This window comes from Pongo pygmaeus, chromosome 12, assembly GCF_028885625.2.
Source record: "Pongo pygmaeus isolate AG05252 chromosome 12, NHGRI_mPonPyg2-v2.0_pri, whole genome shotgun sequence".
Lineage (NCBI taxonomy): Eukaryota > Metazoa > Chordata > Mammalia > Primates > Hominidae > Pongo > Pongo pygmaeus.
Window position 1 is genome coordinate 27,907,849 of NC_072385.2, and position 25,709 is coordinate 27,933,557.

At 45.1% G+C, this 25,709-nt stretch overlaps 1 protein-coding gene across 4 annotated transcripts in view; it reads left to right on the forward strand.

Moving 5' to 3' along the window:
- VWA3B (von Willebrand factor A domain containing 3B) overlaps positions 1-25,479 on the forward strand; it is a 224,084-nt gene extending 198,605 nt beyond the window's left edge. For 3 of the 4 annotated variants that reach the window (XR_008500554.2, XR_008500555.2, XR_008500556.2), the window contains 7 exons: positions 3,101-3,212; positions 10,452-10,576; positions 12,668-12,805; positions 16,227-16,327; positions 24,366-24,579; positions 24,746-24,987; positions 25,422-25,479. Coding sequence is in view for 1 of the 4 variants with exons in the window: in XM_054474969.2 (XP_054330944.1) it covers positions 3,101-3,212; positions 10,452-10,576; positions 12,668-12,805; positions 16,227-16,327; positions 24,366-24,579; positions 24,746-24,895 (840 nt within the window). In the remaining 3 variants the exon portion in view is untranslated. Of the gene's footprint in view, positions 1-3,100; positions 3,213-10,451; positions 10,577-12,667; positions 12,806-16,226; positions 16,328-24,365; positions 24,580-24,745 lie in introns of all 4 variants that reach the window. The other variant, XM_054474969.2, reaches the window with a different exon arrangement.
- The last annotated feature ends 230 nt before the right edge of the window (positions 25,480-25,709 follow it).

Below are 25,709 nucleotides of genomic sequence, written 5' to 3' on the forward strand. Positions count from 1 at the left end.
TTTTAATATATTTTACAAGAACATTTGTCCTCAAATTGATTGGGAATTAAAAATAATGACTATTCTGGATGATGGAATGAAGGCTACAGGGGATTTTGAAGGGAGAGATGAATGGGGATTGGATATTTCTGTTAACAGTCATCAAGCATAAAAAAATGGAACTTTAGAGTTGGACTTTACAAGTCAAAATGATGCTAGTAGTTTCTGCATGTAGTAGACATAGCCACAACATTCACTCCAACTTTGATTCATGTAGTGCCATTTGGAAATAACAAAACAATCTTTTCCTTTCTTTTTCTGAAATTACCTGGTGGTGACATTGTTCCAGAAAGGTTATAACTGAGCTGGTCTTTGAAGAAATTATCTGTAACAGGAAAAGGACCTTGTTCGTTTTTAAAGATCCTTTTTCTCTGCATTCTTCAAATTGGATACATTCTATTGTTTTGTCTTAGAGTACATGGTCTCTTTCTTCTGTCATATCAATTCTATCATTTCTGCTACTGAGTCCTTCCAGATATTATACATTTCACTTCTAAAATTTCCATTTTAATTTAATAGTTTCTATTTCTCTGCTGAAACAAAAAACTACCTTACCATTTATTTCAAGAGTATTTACCCTTTACCTCATAGACTATGGTTATAATTGCTAATTCAAGGTCTTTATCTGATCATTCCAATATCTGAGTCTTCCCAATTTGGGACTCTATTGATTGCCTTTTACCTTGAGAATCGGTCATATTTGCTTTTTTGTTTGTTGATTTTTTTATTGTATAATGGACATTTTGAATATTTTGAATATTATGTTTTAAGATTCTGGATCCTGTTTAAATTCTCTGAAGGAGATTTAATTTTTTTCCATCAGACTTGGTTAGGTTTAGACTGCAAGCTCTGCTTTACCGTCTGTGGGCAGTGGTTTCCATGTCAGTTCAGTTTTAGAAGGCTGTGCTATTCACAGCTTAAGTCTGCATGCATCACTCAAGGTTTATACTGGTAATCTGGGACTTGGGCGATGGTTTACATTGTAGTTCAGTTCTCAAAGCCTTTGCTGTGCTGCTTTGAGTGTTTTCTGCACATGTGTACCTTAGGGGTAGTCCAGGACTTTAATTCATTCATATAGAAAATAAAGGCATTGTCTTCTCCCTCTCTTTCCTCTGTGAGACTTCCAGATTAACTATTAATTTTTATCAAAGTATGTGTTTCATATAGTTCGCTATTTTATGATTTGCTATATTTAAAATTTTTATTCCACTGTATGAAAAATATTATAATTTTACTCTCATCCCTCCCCTCTTTGTCTCCCACTCCTAATATTGGATATTTACGTTATCTTTTATTCTGTTGGCTGCATTTGTAACATTTTATTTAATATACATAAGCCTCTACTTCTTGATCTATCTAGTTGCATAACTTCTTCAATTCCTGAGTTCACATGGTGGTAATATCTATGCTTTTTCTTTCCCCTTTCATTCCAACCTTTCAAGAGCTACACTTAAACCATCATGTTGTCATTGTTGTACTCTTTCCAAAGGTTCACAGTACATGTTCAAAATTTTTCATTTAAAAGAACACAAAAAAGTATTTGTACTATTCTAACTGGGTAAATATTGTTCAATACTGGGACAAGTCACAGTTCAGGAGTATATGCCTTCCTTAAGGTCCTAGGTGATACGCTGGCCAATTGAAGAATGTTAATAGCATCAAGCAAAAGGATTTCTTTACCTTTTCTCCTTCAGTATGTAAAATTATGTTACTTGTTTGAATCATTATTTTTGCATATGTTAGATATATATATATGCATGCTTGTGTGTATATATATATATATATGCATATATTTTCAAGATTTCTAAGTCCTCTTTTCTCCTGGGAGACTTCCTGCTGTCTGTGACTTGTGCAGACATGTTATTCTTACTGGAAAAGTGCATTTCCAAGTAACTTCCTAATGTAGGATGAATGGGAAGGGAAAGTTTCTACCTAGGGATATGACTAGAAATTTCTTTGTTTTTCCATTTGATTGATAGTTTGCCTGGGTTTAGAATTCTAGATTGAAAGTTATTTTCTCTCAGAACTTTGAAAGCTCTACCCCACTGACTTCTAGCATCCACTGTTGCATCAACCAGCAGATATAAGGAATGAGGATAATTAATTTATTAGCCAATTCAGCCCATGGACTTCTTTCCTCTTTGTGAGACAGCGATTATAAAAGTTCTCCTTTGTCGTGAAGAGGTGGGCTGGGATATTGGATTTCTGTAAAGCACTATGTTTCAGTGCTTGTCTCTCTAGAAGTTGCTAGTGGACTTTTCTGTTGAAGGGCCCCTTTACCACTCACTGTTCTAGGAAGGCAGCAGTGCTGGTCATGGTGCTGGTGTAGTCTTTGCTCTCCAGCTTTGAGACTGTCAAAGAATGTCAGGAATTCTAGTCGTATATGTAATTTTGCTTTGTTTTCCTTTTCTTCAATTACTCATCCAATTCTCCTTGTACCTTGAGCTGAAGTACAAAAGTTGTGGAGGGCAGATATTGCCCTTGCCAAAATAGTAACATTTAATTAACATAAAGCAGAAAGTGCTCCAAAGTTAGTGTATAGTATGGGGATATTCTGTAATTCTTCTATAATGTGATTCTCAGTAGAAAATTTCAGGTATATTAGTCTGCTTCTACATTGCTATAAAGAACTACCTGAGACTGGGTAATTTATGAATAAAATAGGTTTAATTGACTCACAATTCATAGGCTGTACAGGAGGCACAATTCGGGAGGCCACAGGAAACTTACAATCATGGCAGAAGGCAAAGGGGAAGCAAGCACATATTCACATGGCCAGCATGAGAGAGAGAGTGAAAGGGGAGGTGCCACACACTTTCAAACAACTAGATCTTTTGATAACTTTATCACAAGAACAGCACTAGGAGAATGGTGCTAAACCACCCCCATGATCCAACCACCTCCTACCAGGCCCCACCTCCAACATTGGAACTTGTAATTCAACATGAGATTTGGATGGGGACACAGAGCCAAACCATATCACTAGGCTACCCAGTATTTATCATTTTCACCATCTGCATTCACTTTTTCTCATCAATTATTCCTGTTTTGTCTTTTTCAGCAACAGAAATTGCAAGGAAATCCAACAAAGAAAACCAAATCAAAAAGACTAGATCCCCTCAAAGGACAGAAGGTTATTGCAAGATGTGATGAAAATGGCTTTTATTTTCCAGGTAGTTTTTTTTTTTTTTTTTAATTTTGTGAGGCTTTTGTTAAATAATTTGGTACTGGGGACAAGAAGTTTCAATCTGTGCTTTTGCTAGAACACTGACATTTCATGAGCTGGCCTGAGCTAGTCCACTTTTCACAGAGAAGAAGTGGAATATCTCTTGGCCAGCCATGAAATGAGCATATTTGGGCCCCCCAAAAAAGTAGCCAGAAAAATGTACTTAATTTAATTTCTCATTTTTTAGTAAACAAATTTTTATTACCCATTTACTGCGTTGCATGTATGTAATATTTTGAAAGTACTGGTCTAATGGTATAAGCAAACAGATGAACATTCTTGCTTTTTGGAGATTACATCTTAAAGGAGACAGACAAGCAATGAAATAAACAGATAAAATATGTGATGTGTCAGATACAGTACCATAGAGAAAAATCAAGCCACAAGTGGGGTTGAGAATGTCCGGGTGAGGGTTTTGATTCTATATCTGGTGGTTAATGAAGAGCTCCTGGGGAAGGTGACATATGAATAAGGACTTAAAGGAGATGGGGCGAGCCATGAGACTGGGAAAGGGAGTTCTAAGCAGAAACAATAGCGGTGCCCAGGCCTCAGGGTGGAGTGGAGGATGGGCCATGAGACCGGGATAGCTGGGCCTCAGAGGTTTGCCCCAGACTTCCTGGGGGATGTGATCCCTGAAGGAATCAGCTAGCTGCAATTCAGCAGGGGGTGGAGGTATGAAGCGAGTTTCATGGATGGTGACAATAATACGTGTGAAGACTTAGAAATAAAGAAAAACATCTATGTCTGGAGAAATAAAATTGATTCTGGCTGGAACATAAAATGAGAAGGAAGGGTGGAAATGATAAAGCTCTGCAGAGAGGTAAGCATGGGGCTATGCATAAAGGGTCGTATTAAGGATTTGCACTTTACCCTGAGGGCAATGAGAGCCATATTTAAAGCAGTGAGAAACACAATCACATTTGAAGTTTTCAAAAGCTCTCTCCCACTGCTGTGTGAAGATTGGATACCAAGGGGTTAGGATGTCTCTCTGGTCCCTGGCTTCGGGCGGTAGATAGATAGTGGTACCTACAGGAGATGGTGGTGTGGACGGAAAGACAATGAGATGTGTCTGCAACATGATGAATTGCAGGTGCCTGCAAGATACCAGATGAAGATATCAGACAAGCAGTTGGAGATGTGGGTCTAGAGTCTGGAGACAGAGATTTGGGAGACATAACCACAAAAGTCATCATTGAAATCATGGGAAGGGTCTGTAGGTAAAAGGGAACTGGGAGAAAACCTTGAGGAAGCTCTGTCAGGCAAAAAGATTACATTGCAGGGCGGGTGTGGTGGATCACACCTGTAATCCCAGCATTTTGAGAGGCCGAGGCTGGTGGATCACTTGAGGTCAGGAGTTCAAGACCAGCCTGGCCAACATGGTGTAACCTCATCTCTATTAAAAAAAAAAAAAGTTAGCCAGGCACCTGTAGTCCCAGCTACTCGGGAGACTGAACCAGGAGAATCACTTGAACCTGGGAGACAGAGGTTGCAGTGAGATCACGCCACTGCACTCCAGCCTGGGCGACAAAGTGAGACTCTGTCTCAAAAAAAAGATTACATTGCAGATATGTAGCTGGCCTTTCATAGGCATGATCTATCTATCAACAGTTAAAAGAATAATTATTATTTAAATTTAATTGAATAATATTTTAGGTGAGAAAAAAATACTTCAGCAGGATTTTTGGTTTCCAGCAGGCACATATGTACAACTGATATCAGGGACAGGTTATTTGAAATGTGATAAATGTGCTTGGGAGTTGCCTGGACGAGAGTAAATATGGATCCCAGCACTTGGGATGAGCGCATAGGCTAAGGCATGACACTCTTCTTTACAAGGGCTGGGAATCTTCCATTTCTCTGGGGTGCAGATTTTCTAAGAGGTGATTATAGAAGGCCACCCCTGCTTGAGAAATTTTGATTTTCTGAATTTGAGCCTTGGAGAGAGTTTTATGGCTAAACTAGTAGTCGAATGAAAATGCTAAAAGTGGGGCCAGGTGCGGTGGCTCACACCTGTAATCTCAGCACTTTGGGAGGCCAAGGCGGGCAGATCACCTGAGGTCGGGAGTTCGAGACCAGCCTGACCAACATGGTGAAAACTCATTTCTACTCAAAATACAGAATTAGCTGGACGTGGTGGTGGGCACCTGTAATCCCAGCTACTCAGGAGGCTGAGGCAGGAGAATCGCTTGAACCCAGAAGACAGAGGTTGCAGTGAGCCGAGATCTTGCCACTGCACTCTAGCCTGGGAGACAGAGTGAGACTCTATCTCCAAAAAAAAAAAAGAGAGAGAAAAGAAAATGCTAAAAGAGACTGGATTCTAAATGGTTGGGTTAGGGGCTTGGGGTCACTTTGCTGGCTAGGGCCCCAGAGAAATGTAGAATGGCTCGAACTTCTACCCAGCACCATGCTTGTGTGATGAGAAAATTCTAAAGACCTACTGTGGGGAGTAGAGGAGATGGGGCTAATACCATGACCATGTGCAATGCCTGAGGCCACAACGGAAATTTTTTTAATGTGCAATTAGAGGCAGAAAGTACATATTATACTCCCAACAGCCACATGGGATCTGACTAAGCAGGAATTTTTAATTTGCAGTGTAATTAAACTTCAATAAATCAGCTTGAAGGAAATATTTGAATTTAGTCATATAACTGGTAATTTTGATTAGTGTCTAAGTAGTAAACTTTGACTCAGCCAGATTAAGTGGCAGTGCATGGGTTATCTCCATAAGCCTAGTTTTTGTGCCCTCTCTCCCCAGTCACCTGATCTTTTCCTTAACTGGGAATAACTTTACTTTCATGGTTATTTTTTATTAAAAATTCAAACATACAGAAAAGTCACAAGAATAATGCAGAGAACCCCAGTATACCCTTTACCCAGATTTGCCAGTTTTCAACATTTGGTCACATTTTATCACATGTATTATTTTATTCTCTCTCTTTCATACTTACATTCACACACCTTATTTTTTCTGAACTCTTAGAAATTAGGTAACATTTATCATGTTACTTTATCCCTTAACACATCAGTGTGTATTAAGAGTAAGAATAATCTCTTAATATAACCACAATAAAGTTAGAAAATTCAAAAAATGTAACACTATTATAGTACTTTTATTTAATCTATATATTTTGATTTTGTTAATTGTCCCAATAATGGCCTTTATCACATTTATTTTCTCCAGGACAGGTCTCAGCCCAGAATCATGTGTTGCATTTAGTGGACATGTCTCTAGCCTTCTTTGATCTAGAACCATTCTTTAGCCTTTCCTATTATCTTTCATGATAGTGACATTATTTAAGCATAAGGCCAGTTATTTTATAGAATGTTCCTCAATTTGGGTTAGATTAGATTCAGGTTATCATTCCCAGCCAGGATACTGCCTAAGTGATGTCGTGGCCCTCTGGGTCATCCCGTCTAGAGGCACGTGATGCTTACCTGCCCTCATTGGTGATGTTAATTTAGATCACCTGTTCACTGTGAGTCACTATTTTCCCTCACGCAAAAAAAAAAAAAAAAAAAAAAAGAAGGCCAAATAGAATGTTGCAGAGCATAGGCATGACGTCATTGGTGACTCCTTTTCTGGTAACTGCTGTTCAAAACCTCCTAAACATTTTTAGTTAAAAAAACAGCTCACTTTAAAATGCACCTCAGCAGAAGGCAAGATTGGAGTCCCTGGATTGGGGCGTCCACTACATGAGCCAGGTCCACGCGGAAGCAGAGCTGGCCAGGCTGGCTGTTGCCACCATCGTCGGGATTGTGGTGGGGATATTCCAGGGGTCAGCGTGGGTGATCCAGTTGAGGAAATGACTGTGTTGTACAGAGCGATAGCCTGGCTTATCTGGATGCCGAAAGGCAAGGAGGAAGACACATTTTCAACCCTTATTTGAAATCATTATCTGTGGAAATTGGGTCATCCTTCCTGTTGTTCGGTGAGAAGCAGCATTTTACTTCGGGAAATCCACAGTGATTTCTGCAGTATGCCATAAGAACAAGTTGTCATGAAGAAAAAGGGGACAAAACGGAACGCTTTCTCAGGTGTAATGAACTCAGGTCAAAAAATCCTGTGTTTTCATTTGTTTGAATTCTGCCTCTTGCCTCTGCTGGCCACACGACTGCAATCACTTTGTTTCCCTGCACCTCGGTGTCCCTGTCTTCTCCAACGGGATTTAAAACAATGAAACCCTTCATAAGCTGGCTGTGTAGATTAAATGTGATGATGTACAGCCCTTTGTTAATTCCATGGAAAGAGTTTTTCTGCATCCGATGTGAGAGCTCCTCTTAGGAGTAGGGATAAACACCTCGCCTCCTCTCCTGGGGAGGAGGGAGCTGCTTTCTGTTTCACAGCAGCTTAGAACCTTTCACAGCAAGTCAAAGCAGCAAAAGTCAGCACAGCGGGTAGAAAGGAAACCTCCGAGACTGGAGGGAGAAGCGGACATGAGGACTGTGAAGGATGACACTGCCAAGGAGTGGGCAGCTGGAGGGATGCTCTGGCTGGAGCAGAGTGAAAGCCTTTTTGAAGAGGTGGAATTTAAGCCAGGCTTTGTATATCAGAAGGTTCTTAGAGCCAAAGGTTTAAAAAAAAAAAAAAAAATCCAGTCTCCAGCCTGAGAAAACCTGTTTGGAGCAAAGGTTCAGAACCACTCATGCATCTTTCACCAAACAAACTGACTTCCACTGTTTACTCAGATTGTGACACCAATTCTCTGACCCCTGAGCACCCGCAGCGTTTTTGCTGAAGGCCTCCATAGGAGTGCAGGCCCTTTCTCCAGCTGAATACAGGACAACCCCGACTGAGGCAGGGAGCCGACCCATCCCCAGGGAGGCACTGGGCTTACCAGCTTCCACCCAGAGAAAGAGGGGAGGCAGTGGAAGCTCTGGGCCCGCCAGCCTCTGCCCAGAGAAGGAGGGGAGGCAGTGGAAGCTCTGGGCCCGCCAGCCTCTGCCCAGAGAAAGAGGGGAGGCAGTGGAGGTTCTTCAGCTTGGCCACCCTCCAGAGCCGAGGTCCTCAAACAGGTCCCAGAGATTTCAGAGCTGGGAGACACGGCCTCACCTCTCAAGGCTGAGGACAGAGAGAAATGGTAGCAATCCCTTAATTAGATGGAGAAGGAGCAGGTACAGAGGCTTAGCAGTGGTGGGACAGGCCAGTCCTGGGCCCTCCAGCTGCCCAGAGTGTGGCCACATGGGGGCCCACAAGGCCAGGTTGAAGACAGACCGTAAGAAACTGTGCTCATTTCTGGAGATGAACAGAGACCCATATCTACAGAAATTATACAAAGAAGGAAGCTAAATTAAAGGAACTAAAAAGAAGTCATCATAACAGTCCAAAAAGTTTAGGTCCAAAGAAGAAAGTCAGTGATAAATGGTTTAGGCTTCGTCGGCTACACAGGCTCTGTCACAACTTCTCAATTTAGGCAAACAACTGAAAAACTGCCTAGTAGGCTTGATACTGGATACTGCTAAGTCCCAAAGGCTAAGGATTTGAAGAGAGTCACATGGGCCAATGTAGCTGTGATGGCAGCCCAGACCCTTCCCTGGGGCCGTGGGAGGGACGCGGGGACACAGTGCGTGGCAGGAGACGAGTCCCCTGATTCTCAATCAGGAGCGGCTCTTGTTTCCAGAATACAAATTATTTCTAAAAGGTAGTATTGTTTTTCTGATTAAAAGGGTGAAGTCAGTTTATGGTAGAAAATGTGTGAATAATGTGTAAATATTTCAAAACCCAAATTAAACATTTTAGTCCGATCAGAAAACACACAATGGTAAGCTGGCTTGAGTGTGAGTATTTTTCAAAAAAAAATTCATTCCTTTGGCCATTTAAAACAAGACACATGGATCAAGATGAAAATCAGCAGCTGTCTCTTTGCCCCATGAGAGGACACGGGGCTTTGCTTAGCAGGCACGTGAGCCAGGACCGGGGAGCTGCTGCAGCACGTGCTGTGGAGCCCAGCAGGACGCGCTTGCTCATTTCTGTCTCCATGAGGGTCTGTGAGCAGCTGATACTGCTGGGGGAGGTGTCCAATGTCATCATCTCCCCCTTAATGTTTAGAATCCCTTTTTAATGGGAAGATAAATTTCAAGTCGGATAAATGACAAAAAATGTGCACCTTAACACAGGTATTTTCTTTTCCTAGCATGATAATCTATTCTAATAATTATATTAATTAAAATGTATAACAAAATTATTATATAATTAAATAATATGTGTGTGTGTATATATATGTATATATATTATGCTGGTGCAAAAGTAATTTTGGTCATTTTTTTAATGGCAAAAGCTGCAATCACTTTTACACCAACCTTACGTATCTATCATGCACTTCTTTAGTATAACTAAAAAAGAAACTTCTTACCTCTTTTTTCATGTTTTTTTTTTTTGAGACATAATTTTGCTTTTGTCGCCCAGGCTGGAGTGCAATGATGCAATCTCAGCTCACTGCAACCTCCGCCTCCTGGGTTCAAGCATTTCTCCTGCCTCAGCCTCCCGAGTAGCTGGGATTACAGGCGTGCGCCACCATGCCCAGCTAATTTTTGTATTTTCAGTAGAGACAGGGTTTCACCATGTTGGCCAGGCTGGTCTTGAACTCCTGACCTCAGGTGATCCACCTGCCTCAGCCTCCCAAGGTTCTGAGATTACAGGTGTGAGCCACCACGCCCAGCCTTACATCTTTTTTCTTCGTTCCTTTCAGCTGTACATTTTGGGGAAGCTGAGTATGTTCAGTCTAGTCAGATGCAAAGCCAATTTGGATGGGAGTTTATATTTCCTTTTTACTTTCACAATTTAATTAACAACGTGTATTTTCTATCTTTAAGTATTATGGAAGAAAATAGGGCTAAAGTAAATGAAAATATCAGGTGGTAGGAAGTGTTCGGGAAGAGGATCTTTGTTTCCAGGACCCACGTTCCTGTCAGGATGGAGGCTGATGGCGCAGGATGAACAGGTCTCGTCCGTTCTCGCTGGTTCTTATCTCAGCGGGTGCCCAGACCAGGCATGTGCACCACTTTGAGTTGGTCAACCCAGTAGGCATCCTATGGTGCCCAAGATTATCTGCCGGAGAAATCAAAGGGGCACACTGATTTAAACAGGCAAAGTGTTAAAACTCAGCATGGCCAGAAAGATGGCACAAGCCTAAGGGAAGGGATGTTATTTGTCATTATATTTTATGTTTTCTTTGATTCTTTCCAGGGGTTGTGAAGAAGTGTGTGAGCCGCACCCAAGCACTGGTGGGCTTCAGTTACGGAGACACCAAGGTCGTGTCCACCTCCTTCATCATGCCTGTGGGGGGCGCCATGCCCTGCCCGCTGCTCCAGGTACCCAGTCCCTGATGTGTTCTGGGGCCCCTTTTCACCATCCACAGAGTTTTGAATAACAGAGAACGCCAAGGCCACTCTTTGGCCCTTTGCTGAACCTACACGGGCTCCTGCAGGGAGGGTGTGTTTGGGCAGGAAGAACAATGGCCCCTGTTCTGGGACCTGTCGCCTGGAGATTTCTTTGCTCGTGACCCTGACCTGCCGACTCCCTGTTATGTAGCTCAGGGCTGCACAGACTTGTTTGCATTGGACCTTGAGGTCCTTGTCTCTTTACAAGACAATAGAGTTTGAGGGAAGGACATTGCTGTAGCTGCCAGTACTGTGGACACTTTTAACTGCAAAAGATTCTATTCTACTCCTATTCTATTCTATTCTATTCTATTCTATTCTATTCTATTCTATTCTATTCTATTCTATTCTATTCTATTCTATTCTATTCCTATTCTCTCCCATCCCATCCCATCTCATTCCATTCTATTCTATTCTATTACATAATAACAAGGGCAGAGGCAGCATTTTCCTTAGCAGTGTAATCAGCTGATGTCAGACGGTGATACCGTAATGCACAGTTAGCTCAAATGTGCATTCCACAGATGTGTTACCAGAGGAAAGGCCATGAGTGTCAGTTGTCCAGGTCCCTGGTGTTTTGAACAAAGAATTGAACAATATGCACAAATAAAGTAACAAAGGAACAGAACACAGGAACGAAGCAGCAAAAGCAGGGATTTATTAAAGTGAGAAAGCACTCCACAGGGTGGGAATGGGCCCGAGCAAGAGGCTCAAGGGCGCCATTACAAAGATTTCTGGGTTTTAAGTAATCCTTTTGAGGTTCCTATGGACTACCCCTTATCTGGATGAAGGATTTGGTCTGTGGCTAATTAAAGGCTGAGGTGAATTAGCACCATATGCAGAAGAAGCGATGGCCCCTGCTTGGCCTGTGGCCAATCCAAAGCACACTCCCTTTCCCTCTGAGCCGGGGTGGAAAGGGAGGGTTGCAGGGAGACTGACCTTTGATCCTTTGCTATCTGGCGTCAGGAGATGGGGTTTTTCCTTTTGGTTTAGCTTTAGGAAGTTTGCAGTGATTGGCCTTAGGTTCCCTGCCTCAGACCCAGATGTTTTCCCTTTGATTTAACTTTAGGAAATTATCACAAATTGGCCCCAGATTCCCTGCCCCCTAGACCTTGGTGCTTTCCCTGCCCCCAGACCTTGGTGCTTTCCCTGGCCCCAGACCCTGGTTCTTCCCTTGATTCAGCCTTAGAAAGTCAGCACGAATTGACCTTAAGTTCCCTGACTCCAGACCCTGTTCTCCTGCCTCAGTTGGGCCAGACTAATGTGTTCTCATCTGCTCACAAACTCATAAAAGCTGTGCCGTGTCTGGCTCATCCTCTTGCCACGTTCCTAATTCCAGCTCCGAGGCCTGGGATTAGAGGGAAATCCTTGCAGAGCACCCTGCTGCTGCCTTGCCCAGTGTGAGCCCGGAGGAGAAGCGCTGGAGGAGGAATTGGAGAATTCATCCTTGGGCCTCTGTTGCTGCTTCCTAGTCAGAGCGCTGGAACACAACAGTGCTCTTGTACCCTGACGATGCAGAAGGGCCCGCAGCCTCTGCATGTCCCTCCACAAGATCCTTTTTCTCCTGCAAATTCTCCATTTGCGACTTTTACCCTTGGATTCTGGGTGTGTGCTTTGGAGCAACAATAAACAAACCTCTCCCTTTCTACATCTTGGTGACAGCCCTTCTGGCAGATGAGGACACTGTTTATCTTTGCATGACAAACAGCCCAGGTTCTTTCAACTAGTCTCTTTAGGGTGTGGTTTCCAGAACCCTCACAATCTTGCTGGCAGACCCTTGGGTCCTTGTCAGTTGGTGAAGTCCTACCAAAATGGGGCTTCCCAAACTGATCACAAAATTCCAGATGTGGCCCAATGAGCCCAGAGAATCTTAGAGCTCTTTCTTAACTGAGAAAAAAAACATGTATTTGAATTTTAGCATCAGTACTTGCCAATTGCCTTGGCGTATTTTAAAACTTGCTTATGTTAACATTGTCTGTACAATCCATAAGCAAAATATTTGCTCTATGTTCTCCTCTGCAGGTTGGAGATTATGTGTTTGCCAAAATTGCGATACCCAAAGGATTTGACTTCTATGTCCCTGCCATTGTCATAGCACTTCCCAATAAGCATGTGGCCACAGAAAAATTCTACACGGTTTTGAAGTGTAACAACCGGAGAGTAAGTAGATTTTCATTTAGAAAAGGACTTTCTCCTGGGCAATGCCAAGCTGTATCCTGGCACTGCCAGGCTTCTTGATGAATGGTTTCCCTGGCTGCATCTGCTGCCCTGCTCTCCACTCCCTGTGTTTTGGCTTCTGCCCACCGTGCCACACAGACCCTGCCCTCACTGAGGAGACCATGGCCTCTGCTGCAGTTCTTTGGCTCCCACTGCTGAACCATGCTTTGCATTTGACGGACTGGCAGGTTCACTCTAGGGTCTTGGAGCACCACTCTCTCTGGCTCTCTGTCTTCCTGATCCTCGTCCTTGTCCTCCTCCTCCTCCTCCTCAGACTGCCCCTCCTTTGAGGTCCCCTGCCGGCCCTGCAGACTTGGTCACCTCCTGGGCCCCCCCTAGTGCTGTCCTCCTCTGCCTCCTCCTGGTGTCTTTTGGTGTGAGCCTCCATCTCTGGACGGAAGTGCCAGCCCCGCTCCTGCCCTGAGCTCCAACCCTGTGCTTCTAGCTGGGTCCTCCTGGAGCACTCCCTCAGAGTGAGCACAGGCATCTCAGACTCCACAAGCCAGTGCACCCCCTTTCCCCAAGTGCCTCCTTCTCCTCTGTGTCCCCTGTACTGGGGTGCAACTACCTGGTTCCCCATCTCCTACTTACCTAGGAACCACCTCCAGAGTTGGCAGAAGTTGGGAGACATAAGGGCGGACAGGCACAAAGTGGAGTAGAGTGAAAAGAACACAGGCTTTACAGTTAAAAACCCTGTGTTTAGGCCTGGCGCGGTGGCTCACACCTGTAATCTCAGCACTTTGGGAGGCCGAGGCGGGCAGATCACGAGGTCAGGAGATTGAGACTATCCTGGCTAACACGGTGAAACCCCATCTCTACTAAAAATACAAAAAATGAGCCGGGCATGGTGGCGGGCGCCTGTAGTCCCAGCTACTTGGGAGGCTGAGGCAGGAGAATGGCCTGAACGTGGGAGGCAGAGCTTGCAGTGAGCCGAGATCGCGCCACTGCACTCCAGCCTGGGCGACAGAGCGAGACTCTGTCTCAAAAAACAACAACAACAACAACAAAAAAACCCTGTGTTTGAATTATATGAACATTCACTCTGCTCTTTATTGGTTGTCTGACTTGAGCAGGTTGCTTCACCCCCTGAGACTCAGTTTGGTCACATATAAAATGAATACTTTACATATCTCTATCTGTATTTATCTATGTATACCCTACAGGGTGATTGTGAGGCTTGAAGAAAAGACATGTAAAAGATGTAAAAGATCTGTGTGTCTGACAGGTAGGTGTTAGGTAACAGTAGTGATGATGTGGCTGCAGAGGTTGGCAGCATCACTCAGATCCCTTCCCTCAACACTCCCCAGTGCCAGTGAGTGGGAATGACTCGGTTAACTGTATCACCTCTAGATTGATTTGCTCATTGGACGGATGTTTGTTAAGGGTCTGTATTGTCTGTTGGATCGTTTGTCTTTTTTATTGACTAGGGGAGGTCTTCTCTGTCTTCTGGGTAGTAATTCTTGGTAATGTATGCAGCCAATAGTTTTCCCCGGTCTGTTGCTTGTCTTTTAACTTTGGAATCTTTGTTGACAGAGAAGCATTAAATTTTAATATGGTCAAATTTATCCCTCTTCTCTTTCTGCCCTTTCTATGTTTGTTTAAGAAATCCTTCCTTAATTATATATTTCTCTATGTAATTTTTCTAAAAGTTTTAGAAGAATTCTTTATCAGTTTACAAAACTGATGATGTCGTTTGCCTGATTGACGTCTCCCGCCTCCTCTCAACCCACACACATGCTTCGAGTCACCCTCAGGGAGTATCCCCCCCAGGACCCCGGTGTGGCCCCAGCCCGCTGCATGAGCTTGACCTCCAGCCAGGTGGAAGACTCACTGCTTCCTGAATGTGGTGGGCTTTTTCAAGTCCCAGGCTTTTGCCTCTTCCTGGACTGCCCTCCCCATCTCCTTTCCCCCAAACTCCCGTCACCCTAAAGACTCTGCCTGATTGTGACTTCCTGCAGGCCCTCAGGTCCCTCCTGTCCACTACACTGCCCTTGCCAAACTGGCTTCCTCACCAACCTCTCAACCCTTGAAGGCAGAGACCACGTCTGTTCACCTTTGTCCCTCCCAGCACAGCCCCTGATGAAGAGAAGGGTCTCACAATTGTTTTTTAAATTACTTGAATGAACGACATTCCTAATGGAAAATGACATTGTTTTGATGGACGACTTAACATGCCTGGAAAACAGACCCACAAGTGAACTAGATTGGTGAGCAAAAAGCCAGGTAACAGTGGCTCTTTCTTAGGACCTTACTATGTGCCATGCATTCCAATCAAAGCGCTTTACGCAGAGTGGACCCTTGGATCCTCAGAACACCATGAGATAGAGACTATTATTATATTGATTTCCAGAAAAGGAATTGAAGCAAGAGGTTAAAGCACACACCTGGTGTGTTGAGCAGGTATTTGAACACAGACAATCTGGCTCCATGGCCTACCCTCTAAACTACTGTGCCCAGCTGCCTAGAATACAGAATAAAAATATCCAGTGCATCCTTGACTGTGGCATGAGGTAGTTCCATCAGGGAGAGGGGCATGGGAAATGAAATTTAGGGTTAAGTGCAAAGGAGAAAGACCATCAGAGCCAGCAGCGACTGGAGCATGGTATCCAACCCAACAAGGCCAGCAGAGAAGGAGGTGTCTGCTCATCACCCCCAGAAAAAAAACCCTTGGAGAAAAATGGAGTTTCCTGAAGCTGTCTAGATAGCCGTAGAGAAGCATCTGAAAGGGCAGAGCACGGGGAAGCCTTCCCCTTCCTGGCGTGTGGGACCGTTCTGGGGATATCAACTGTGAAAGGGAGGGATGTTTTAAGAGATGTCCCCAGGCATGCCCTAGGGTGTGGGGAGAGATGAGGCAGTTGGCCCAGGACCCCTGAGGGGAAGCCGCAGAGCCCAAGAAAGGACCTTGGAATTTAACCTACAGGACATGGGGCCCTGGAGGTTAGAGTGGCATGGCCAGGGGGAAGGATACTGGAGACAGTTCTGTTAGGGACTTGGGGAGACCCAAAGAGGCTGAAGGTGGGGCAGTTAGCAAAAGTGGTGGCCAAAGGCTGAAATAAAGATAGGAAGGTGTGTGTGTGTGTGTGCGTGTGTGTGTGTGTGTGTGTGTGTGTGTGTGTATCTCTTACATGGGTACAGTTGGCAATTGATCCAGAATATGGAGAAATGACAGAGAGGACTCAATGATGACTTTTATTCAGCAAATAATTATCAAGTGAGGCTCTGAATTTAAACTACTCTTTTAAGTGTCACCCTGAATAGGATAATGACTAGAAGCTATTATAATGGGTTGAGCTAGAATAAAATTGTATCTGAATTGTGGACATTTCTGATTTAAGTTGAGTGAATTCTGTTGGTATTATTACAGGAATTTTGCCCTCGGAGTGCACTTATTAAGATCAGCCAAAACAAGTATGCACTCTCTTGCTCTCATATAAAGTCACTCCCAATTCCTGAGGATCCGGAAGTGTAAGTGTACTCAACTTTTATCTCTTGAATATTAATTTATATCCTTGCACCTTTGATCTGTTTTTGAGATGAGATCCATGACCTCTAAATACTAGGGAAGCAAAGCAGAGATGGAGAATGTCCTACTTAAAATGTAGCTCTGTGTTTATTATCCCTTCAACGTCACACCTTTCACCTGCTATTTATTCATCCATCTGGTTCTAATCTCAAATTCAACATTATTTGACCCTTCAGAAAAGCATTCATGAATATGTCATGAATATGCAGGGATCGTTCCCCTTTTATTTGTAAAGATTGAAGTCCTTCTAATTAAGTTGCATTTGGGTCCAGTCACCTACCTACCTACCTCTCCCCTTGCTAGGAGGTGGGAGCGAGGGGCTGGCCCTGGCCTGCCTGTAGCCAGGTCAGGGTGTTGCAGGGGCGGTGGCTTCCAGGGGCTGCAGTGGAGTGAACACATTTTCACCTGAGGTAGTAGGATGGCTAAGAGCTGTAAGGTAGACTAAAGCCAAGGCAAAAGGAAAGGGGGAGGCCTGCAGAGCAAACACGAACCCAAGTCCATGGGGCCAACGAGGGACATCAAAATTGGGCTCATGGAGCCATGACCTTGGAGTCAAGGCCATACAAAAAGAGATGAAGGTGGATGTTGAGCAAGTGTTGGGGAAAAGAACCCAGGAAACATCTTCCAGTTTCTCTTAGAGCTTGCAGGCTATCTTTGGGTGCTAACCTTCATTCTCCCAATGGCCTTACCTTCTACTTCGTCAAAGAACCATCAGACATCTTCTCCCTCCACTTCTGATCTCCCACCTCTGGGCTTATGGAAGTCTCTGCCTTTGCCCCTGATGTCAAAGAATCAGTGTCCTTCCTTTCACCCCAGGCTGATCTGTCCACTGGGCTCCAGAGGCCCATCCTCCACTGCCTCGGGTCCTGGATCCATCAGTGATCCCTGGATTCTTCTCACCTCTCTCCTTAGCTCCTCTTCACTGAGCCCTTCACCTCAGCAAGTACACAGGTTGGCCTCCTGTTCACACACACACAGCACCCACAAACACACACACTCCTAAATAAATACCATTCCCTTGGTTCCGCAGTGTGATCCAGCACGCTCCCTGCCCTTCACTGCCCGTCTCCATGCGTCATCAGATAGACTCAACATCCCCACTCTCCTGTTCACTCCTGAGCCTTGGGTATAGGTGTCCACCCTTACCCCTCCAAGAAACTGCTTCCACAGAGGCCACACGGGACCTCTCACGAGCCTGAACCAGTGAGCTCCGCCCTCACTGACTGAACCTGCTCCAGCAGTCACTTTGGACGCCACCAGCTACTCCCTTCTGCCCTAAACCCTCCTCTTGAGGCTCATTGCCCCTCTACCTCTCTGGGTTTTCTCCCTGCCTGACTTCACTGCCACCCACTGCCTCCATGACCCCCTTTGCACTAAGGACCCCATGTCTCCTTCTCCAACCCAGGCTGCTCTTCTGTGCTTGTGTGTCACAGTCTGACTCTAAGAGTGGGCCTGGAGGTAGGTTTTTCTGAAAGCCCCCAGCTGGTTGCAAGGTGCAGCTATGATGGGTAACTATAGGGGGAAGAGCATTGGAACAAAGATTGGGTTTATGTCCCAGCCCTGCCCTCATTAGTTTTGTGGTTGCTCATCGACCCTGAGCTCATCTGCAGGATTACGGTGATGTGAAGATTGGGGATGGTCATTGTCTGGCAGGTGTTCAGCACATTGTGGGAAGGGCATTATTTCCAACCACCCCCTGGATATTTCCACCTGAGTGTACAGAATCTCAAAAATTCAGCACATCTAAAATTGAAATTACAGTTCCCCACAAACTTGCTCCCATCTCGGGCTTCCCCATCTCAGTTCACCCTTTTACCCACAAGTCACGGAGCTGTCCAGCCAGAAATCTGGTGGTCATCTTTGGCTGCTGCTTGTCCTTCACCTACCATACCCCCTTGGTCTCCAGGTTACAGGCATCCTAACTGGTCAGGAGCTCTCATGTCCTCCAGCCTCCTCCTGCCACTGTCCCAGTCACTCACCATAAGGGCTGAGCAGAATCAAATTCCTCACATGCAAATCTGCCTGTGTCCCTTCCCCACTTAAAAATCCTTCAGAGCCCCATCCCCATCACCCCTTCTTATCACAGTTGGTCTGGCCCAGACCTGCCTGTCTTGCCTCACTTGTCCCTAGCCACTCCCAGCTAACCCACCAATGCCTTCTGCATGCTAACCACACTAAGCTACATGTAGGTTTTGCCCACACCATGCTTTCTCAGGTCTCTGTGACTTCACCAGATTAAGTATTCTCCCTGGACAGCTATTCGTTGCCCTCAGCCACCTGGGGAACTCCAAGACTGAGCTCAAACGTCAACACCACCATGTGATGTCCCAGCACCCTAGCCCTCTCAGGTAGTGAGGTGGCCCCACGGCAACCCGTAGAGGTTTCTGTTAAAGAAAATTTCCTTTGCATTGGACACTGTAGGCACAAGTCCTTGAAGGTAGGGGACAGGTTCTATCTGCCTCTGAATCCCAGTTGCCAGCGTCCAGCTCACAGAATGCCCCCAATGACTTTTTGAAGAACAAATAAATATATACAGACATATGCTAGCAGATGCCCAGCAATGCTCCTCAAGCGGTGTGCGGTTCCACAGAGAACCTTTCCTTAGCTATGATTATCAAAAACGTATGCTACAATTCTCCATTCTTTGTCTAGATGGGTTGATACTTCATTTAAAATAGCAGAACATTTTCTGTTCATCTCAAACTTCTACCCCAACAATGGTCCCTGTGGGTCTTGCTTCTGGTTCCTATGATGTCCAAATTACAGCTCATTATAAAGGAATATGAGCAGATGTATCCAAGTATTACCCATTTTCACCAAACTCAATGTTATCAATCATTACTTTAGAATGAAAATGCAAATCCTTGTATGTTGAGAAAAGCCTTTGTTTTCCATCTTCCCCAGGCCTTATTTAAAGCTCTTCACTGTGAATTATCTACTCTTGCTTCTGGGCTTCACATGGTGGAAGTCTTCATTGACTCTCGAGTCCCCCATTGTAATTTCTACTCTTTTTTGTGTTGGCTGCCTCTGTGGGAGCAAGAGACTGAGTTTAATTCTCATAAGCAGAGGTCACATTCAACCTACTAAGTTCAGAGCTTAACCTGTCTCTGTTTCTATAATAAGGGCTAGCAGAACCAAGTACAAAAATAAAGGCATAGGTCTGATTTTGTGTCTGAGCTGGGATTTCCTTCTGGTAGGTCCTTTCCTCAGGAGCTCTTTCTCACTTACTTTACAAATGTGTTCCTTAGGGAGCATTCATGCCATTATTCCTGTTAGAAATGCTTGTTCCCTGGTGCTGTAAAGAAGTAGCACTTGAACATAAATTTAATTTCCTCAGCAAGGCCATTTTTACTTTCTGCAGAAAGGGTACACTCGCCAGCAGTTTTGCCACGAGAGTACACTGAAAGAAGGAGACAAGGTCATTTATAACCAGATGCGTCCACCCTACTGCTGTGTCCGGTTTCCATTGGCTGGAATGGGACCTCACATTCTGTATTTGTCCCGATTGACTAGCAACTTAGAACTTTTTAAAAGAGGCAAAGGCAGAGGAGAACAAAGGAAGGAGGAAGTAACTTGTGGAATGTAGAGAAAGGTAAAAACACCTTCAAATAAGAAAGAGGAACAGGCTATGACCTAATGCTTGCTTGGACCAGTATAAGCTTGCCAGGGCAAATATTTAGGCTAAACTGTGGGAGCTAAGAACATAAAGTACATTGATTTGTTTATTACTGCTAGCAGATGTTTAAGAATGTTAGCACAGGTCTTTGAATAAATTTTGCTTCTAAGAGAAGTTACTCTTTATTCCTAATTAGATGGGGAGGAAAGTCTTTGAAGAGGAACCTCTACTTTACTTTTTACATTCCAAATGAGGCCATCTAAAAAAATCCTGATGCTTTCTTCACAGGCTATTAAAGACATGTACTGTAGGTTACATCTCCAACAGAACATTATTTGACTAAATTTAATTTTTCAATATTGAATTTACTATAACTATCTGCTTGCAGGGTAAAGCAAGGGATGCCTGGGCCCAAACAGCCTCCATCTTCCCCCCATCCTCCTCTCCTTCCTTCTGGGGGCCTTTCCTCCAGGTCTCTCTTCTGGCTTCTGAGTGAGGACGGTGCACAGTGAAAGGCAGGAAGAAAGGCATTTGGAGGCTGAAGGGCTCAAAACTAACTGAACACAGCAAAAGCTGATGGCACATTTTCATTTTCAACTTAAAATTTGACACCTAAATGATTCTTAAAGACTTTTTTTAAAAAAACAAGATTAGCTTATAAAATATGTTATCAATATTGCTAAATTCCAGATTATTCATTCCTCAAGGAGGGGATGCTGGTATTGCCATATTTGCAAAGTGAAACCAGCGAGGCGGGTGCGGATTTTCTCTTTCCTTTGCAGCATGATGACGGCATTCTCTGACACGCAGCTGAGAGGCGTGTCTTTCAAGACAGTGTGTCCGATGGAAGGAAATGACTGCTCTTCCCTTCCCTTCCCTTCAGAAGCGTGCCTGAGCTTTCTGCTACATTCCATGGCATCAGAGATGTCTTTTCTGAAGGAGAATCGTCCTTATCCTGTCTATAACTTCCTCCATTTGAGAACACACGTGTAGTTTCTCCCATGTGGTCCTTCTCAATAACTACAAGAAGCAGGCAGAACGGGGATTTTCCTCCATCTGGCATCCTCTCTCCTTGCCAGGGCAGGGGACTCACAGACCAAGTCCTTCCCTGGCTGCCTCCCCTGGCGTCCCGTTCCCATCAGAGGACTGTGGCCTCTGGCCAGGGCAGGGGGAGGCACCTGGTGGGTCTGATGCTCCAGCTGCTAGTGTTCTCCAGTGGAGAGAGGTGCCTCTAGCAGGCTTTACTCAACCACCCACAGGCTGGGGTTTCAGGCCGCCTGAACTGAATGCACACACCTGGTGCCACTTAACTAGCTAGAACTCTCTCCCAGATGAGCTGGAATCCTTCCTCCCCTCACCCTTAACAGAGCACAGCTTGCTTTTACCTTCAAGACTCCTCCTTAAGAAGACTCTTGTCCGGGGGCGGTGGCTCACGCCTGTAATCCCAGCACTTTGGGAGGCCGAGGTGGGCAGATCATTTGAGGTCAGGAGTTCGAGACCAGCCTGGCCAATATGGTGAAACCTCGCCTCTACTAAAAATACAAAAATTAGATGGACATGGTGGTGGGCACCCTTAATCCCAGCTACTCGGGAGGCTGAGAGAAGAATCACTTAAACCCAGGAGGTAGAGCTTGCCATGAGCCGAGATCACACCACTGCACTCCAGCCTGGGCAACAGAGCGAGACTCTGTCAAAAAAAAAAAAAAAGAAAGAAAAAAGAAAAAGAAAAAAAGAAAAAAAAAAGTCTCTTTAGAGGGAGTATGATTTATTTTTTTAAAAATAGTAACATTCCAAATGTGATATCAGGAAAGCAAAATAGGACTCAGCATTTCCTCTGTGCTCCAGGGAAACGTCAGGCATCTGAAGGAAGCTGTTAGGTTCTGGGGCCCTGGAGGCAAGGCATGTTCTTCTCTTGCTGCTTGAGGGTCATTGTGTGGTCTTGGGGACGTGGCTGTGTATGAGTCGGCAGGAGGAGAGACCCTCCCAGGGCCAGGTGGGGTTTGTCTGGATCTCTGGTCAACCCCTGCTCCCCACAATTCCTGTTACACAAAATATTAGCCTCTCATTATCTGTCTTTTGAGCAGTTGAGTAACTTTCCATGAAGCCATTGGATTTGGGAGTATGTCCTAGTGGAAATGATACTGTCCGCAGTGTTGAACACTCCTGCCTTGACCCCCTGTAGTGTTGTGGACTCACATTGTCTCCTGACATCAGTGAAATTAAGTCATTGATTGAAACTTCAAGATTCAGCACTGCCTCTGACATTACATTAGATGAATCACTCCACTTAATCTCGCCTGGTCACTCCTGACGATTTTCTCCTAAGAGGCGTCTGTGCATTTGAAATCATTAAGCCTCTGTATGTCATTAGCTCCCTCCGTCCCCTCTGGTTGGATTAGGAGCTCCATTTCTTATGCTGGAACAAAGCCCTGAAAAACGTACAGTTCAGCAACAAATCCTGTCTGTGAGTATCCTATGTAATTTAGAAGGACACGTGCCGTAGCTTACGTTCAGGAAGCACGTCGTGGTGCCCTAGGACATGGGACAAGGGGACACAAGGAGACACAGAGATTCGCCAGCCTTCAGGGCCAGCAGTAGCAATTCAGATAGCAACAGCCTTTGCTTATCCATTTCTTCATTCTCCACCCCTTCAGTTGTTGAAAGTCTAAGGCCCCCCACTGGGTCTTCATCAAACATCTGCTGGTGCCTGCTCCATGGGTCCTCTTGTTCTTTATGTTCTGAGGCAGCCTTGCTGAGAGAGAGACACTTAGGGCACAATACAAACGAGACCTCAGGAATCCAGCAGGATTACTGACAAGCTGCCAATGCTTTATTCAGCAAAGGGGGTGGGTTCTGACCCCAGGAGGGCATGGAGTGGGCACTCAGCACTTTCTTCCCAGAAGTGGAACCAGCACAGCGCCAGAGTCCTCCAGGCGGGTGGGTAGGCATCTCCCTACCTTGTTCTTTCCATGCTTTTAATGCCTGAAAATCTCTCTACTTCTCACATCCGCTTCTTGTCGCTCCTCTTTCTGAGAGATTATAGCTTAGGGACTGGACTGTAATCATGGATCCTAACTCATGGCAAATAGAGAAAAACCGTGAAAAAGAAACAGAATGTATCAACTTATTCTGCTCTGGAGAGAGGTAGCAATTTGAGGGATAGTTGAGGGTAACCTGATGGGTAAGATTTTAGACTTCACAGAGCAGGGGCGGTAAATGTACCCTTGAAGCATGATTCCTAGAAGTCTCTCAGAACCTGCTATCACAGAACCTATACATCCACACAAGCACTGGCCTCAGATTAAAGATGATTTTGTCTGTGGCCTCCCAGAAAGGCTTTTCCCAATGTCACTGCTATCGCCCAGGCCAATTTTTTAATCTCTCTTGGGAATCTCTCCTGAGTCTTTGAGCCAATCGTTGAAAATTATCATGTGTAGTGAATCTTGATTCTTTCACAAGGGATTTGAATGATGGCATTTTCTATTTGAAAATAGCAAACACTGTCTTTCCACTTTATTGTTTTGTTTTTCCCTGACAATTTCCAAAAGGATCCGAAGCAGTAATAGTCCGAAGTTTTGTGGAGTAAAAACAAAACAAAAAATTATTCGGATTGAAGGCAGGGTGATCAAGATAGCTGATACTGATAATGGGAACAAAATAAGGTTTAACACTAGGCAGTGGGTATCCTTAACTTACCCTAAAGGCCCTGAAAAAAGGTGAGCTCCCAAAACGGTGAGCCATGGAGGCATGGCTGGAATGAGGTCATGGTGTTCCCAAGGTGCCTTCTTTGAAGGACAGCAATTCTGGGTAAATAAGCTTTGTCAGCATATTTTCTAAATAGTAATCTAGCTCTGTGACTTCATAGTCATTCCTAAGTTCAATGTCATTACAAATCATACCATTTTGGACATTTGGAAAAATGTTCCCGATAGTATACCTTGGAGTCATTACAGAAACACAGGGTGTGAAAGAGTATCTCTGATGTACAAGCTCCAGTTCAGGGATGAACTGGGCTGTGATGGGTCCAAGCTCATCTCCCTGGGGCGGACACAGGTCTATGCTGAGGGGTTTCCAGGGGCTTCTGGGCTGGGAGTTGTTCCTTCACTGGCTTGGTCAGGACAGGTCCGTATACTCAAGTTCTCCGTGCCGTGGGAGGCTCCCAGACACCAAAAGGCTCGTGGAAATGAACTGAGTGGACCTAAGCCCAGCCTAAAGCATTGGGTGCACAGCGCTCCAGAGACTCCTTTCCATGGGAAGAGGGACGTGGGCAAGGAGCTGAGAAGCAGCCGTGGGGATGGCTTCGACATCTCTGTAGACCCCGCAGCCATCAAGGCAGGGTAACCCTGATCTCTCTCTGTCACTAGAGAGGATGTGGAGGCGAGAAACTCTGCTTTCCTCTTCCGGCCACTGAAAGAAGCGGACACGCAGGATTCCAGAGAGCCAAGACGAGAGAAGCCCAGGAGGAAAAAGAGGCCCGCCAAGCAGCCGCTCCAGCAGGCGGCGCCCTCCGACTCGGACGGCTCCTCCCACGGCACCAGCTCCCATGGGTCCTGCCGGGGGACACACCCCGAGCCCAAGGTTTGGGTGATGGGGGGGAACACAACATCGCTTATCTCAGGAACACCCTGAAATCCCTTTCAAGAATAGTACACCTAACATCATCCTTCAGATTCTGGGCCTGTTCAGGCTCCAGTGCAGCAAAGACCCTAACATCCTTAAGTAATGCTGAACTCCGCTTCCCCAGACAGCCCACCTCCACTTCCCCGCGGCCGGGCGTCTAGGACTCAGCAGCCACGCCATCATTGCCACACCTCCACCTCGAGCAGCCCTGCCCTGTACTCTCCAAGCCACCCACAGCAGCAAAGGGCTGAGGAGCGTCCCTGAGACACCTTAAGGCCATCTGGTGGCAGCTATGTTTAAGAGACCAGCGTCCTTCCAGGCTGCTCAGACCTCAGCCTTGACACTGAAACTGGCCCCTCCGCGGAGGTAAGGCCGCCCTCCGCGCCGCCTGTGCCTGCCCTGTCTGTAGCAAAGACTCCTCTCCCCTCTATCCCTGCTGCCTCCCCTCCCCGCTTGACGACTTGGTTCTGGCTTTTTCTGACTGTTCTTTATCCTGTTTTCCCCCTGCACTCACAAAATTGTATTCCATCTTCTGGTAGACGCCCCACCCCCAGAAGTTTTAACCTGAAGGATGACTGTTACAGGACTTTCAAATTGTTTAGAAGTCAGCATAGTCAGGATCCAAGCCCGCAATCTTGTTTTAAATTAATTATCACATCTAAATTAGAGATTTTGTCACCCAATATTAGGACTGAAATTCAAACTCAGTAACTTGTCTGAGATCTGCAAGACTGAACATCCCCTACTGTGTTGTTTCCTGACATTTTCATTGAGCCTTTCCTAATTATTTTTGTCTGTAGTCTGTTGTAGGTACTCTAATTGAGCACGAAACCAGAATAAAAACTCTTACATTGGAAACATTTCAAAACCATTGGATTGTTGGATTATTTGTTACCATTTTTCTCTGAACCCATTTTAGCAATGACATATGAAAGTATTCAGTTGTGTTTACTAACTTCAAAAATGAAATTGCTCTATCAAATTTCCTTTTTCTAGTCAGTGAGATCCCTGAGGCTAGATGAAAATAGAGCACAGGTCATCACTGGGGAAAATATTGGAGGCTTTTTGCAAATAGAACAGATAGGGCT